The 1496-nt window shown below is 50.4% G+C and overlaps 1 protein-coding gene across 1 annotated transcript in view; it reads right to left on the minus strand.

Moving 5' to 3' along the window:
• Positions 1-130: 130 nt before the first annotated feature.
• The window catches only part of PPA1 (inorganic pyrophosphatase 1), a 10501-nt gene continuing 9135 nt past the window's right edge, over positions 131-1496 (minus strand). Inside the window, exons 10-11 of the mRNA XM_057381103.1 lie at positions 962-1001; positions 131-460 (exon numbers count right to left, since the gene is read on the minus strand). Coding sequence (XP_057237086.1) covers positions 429-460; positions 962-1001 — 72 coding nt within the window. The 3' untranslated portion in view covers positions 131-428. The remainder of the gene's footprint in view (positions 461-961; positions 1002-1496) is intronic.

The following is a 1496-nucleotide window of genomic DNA, read 5'->3' on the forward strand; positions in this document are numbered from 1 at the left end:
TGGATGTGGCACTCAGGATCGGCCACAGGCGGGACTCGATGATCTCTAAAGTCTTTTCTGACCTCAGTGATTCCATGATTCTGTGACCCCTCAGCTTTAGAAAGTGAAAGGAGAGTGAGCCCTATAGCACTGAGTTTCAGTAGTTTTTATTTCTAGCATCCATACACRCCTCAGGTGAGTGATCTCCTGCCATGACTTAGAGCACACCACATGACCATGCATGAGGAGGGYGTTTGTATTTTATAAATTATTTCTTCCAGCCTCCACCAGGCCTCAGCAGACACATCACTGCTAGGTATGGAATTCTAATCAGCAAAGTTACAGGCAAGGTCTTCTTGTTGACACTGAAGCTATTTTTCTGGTCTATTCCTGSGTGTGGCAGCTCCTTGGTAGGAACAACACAGCTGTCTCACCACCATCCTCAGGACTTAGTTCTTCTGGTAGTAGAACCATTTGTCAACTGCATGGGGCAGAAAAAAAGAGAGGGTTAGTCCTCTGTGAGCCACCAAGTTATTAAGCAGTTACATGGCACCGTGTGTGTGACCTCCAGCTCAGGGGCTTCCTCTGCTTCTGGCAACAGCTCCACAGCACAGCAAACAGGTTCTGGCACAGCCCTGTTTACATGGATCTGTTTTCCCAAAGAAGCCACCCTCGCTCGGGCTGCCAGGAGGGGCATCCATAGCTTGGTGCAGGCAAGGAGAGCAAGTCAAGCTTCTCTCTGACTCGGGGAGGCAAAGCCATTTGACCTCCAGCCCCAACATACATTTCTCCACAGGTTTATTCCCCACAAAGGGATTGGAAGCAGCAGCCTGGCTCCTCTTTCTGCTCCCAGCACCMCCCTCAGCCTGCCCAGGCTACAGCAACCTCCAGGTTCAGTTCAGACCCTCATTTTCATGTTGACAATTCCTCTGAGGAAGYCCCTGCCCTGCACTGGGAGTTCAGGCTGGGTGTTGACACTCACCTTCGGGTGGGATGGGCTTGGCAGCTTCACACGGTGGCGCCTGAAAGAGAAGGGCATTATCAGAGACCAGAGGTGTCCTTACACCCTCCACACATCACTTAGGACTGCACAAGTCTCCTGAGCACCATTTACCATCTGGTCAGCTGTGGGGGTGTAACTGAGCTCATGTAACAGAGCTCCTGTCACTCCTGTCACTGCCTCATTCCAGAGATGCCCAATGTACCTGAGGTGCTCTGCTCCAAGTGCAGGCTCCCGGGCCATCTGCTGCCCAGCACAAGCAGCTCCACTCCAGAGTCTGCACAGGTGCAGGCAGCTGCATTTTTTTAAAAATCTACAGCGTTGGTTTGAAAAATATATGGGAATAGAGGCTCAAAGGACTCTCAGAGAACTCCTCCAAAGAGCTTTGCCTCGTATTTAACAACCAAAGACAGATGTGACTGGTGACACATCCTCCATGAAGGCTGTGCTTTCAAAAACCTACTTGAGATCCCTCATTCTGTGCTTTCAAAAACCTACTTGAGATCCCTCATTCTGT

This window comes from Malurus melanocephalus, unplaced genomic scaffold (genome assembly GCF_030028575.1).
Source record: "Malurus melanocephalus ecotype Western Australia unplaced genomic scaffold, MMel_1.1 scaffold_491, whole genome shotgun sequence".
Classification (NCBI taxonomy): domain Eukaryota; kingdom Metazoa; phylum Chordata; class Aves; order Passeriformes; family Maluridae; genus Malurus; species Malurus melanocephalus.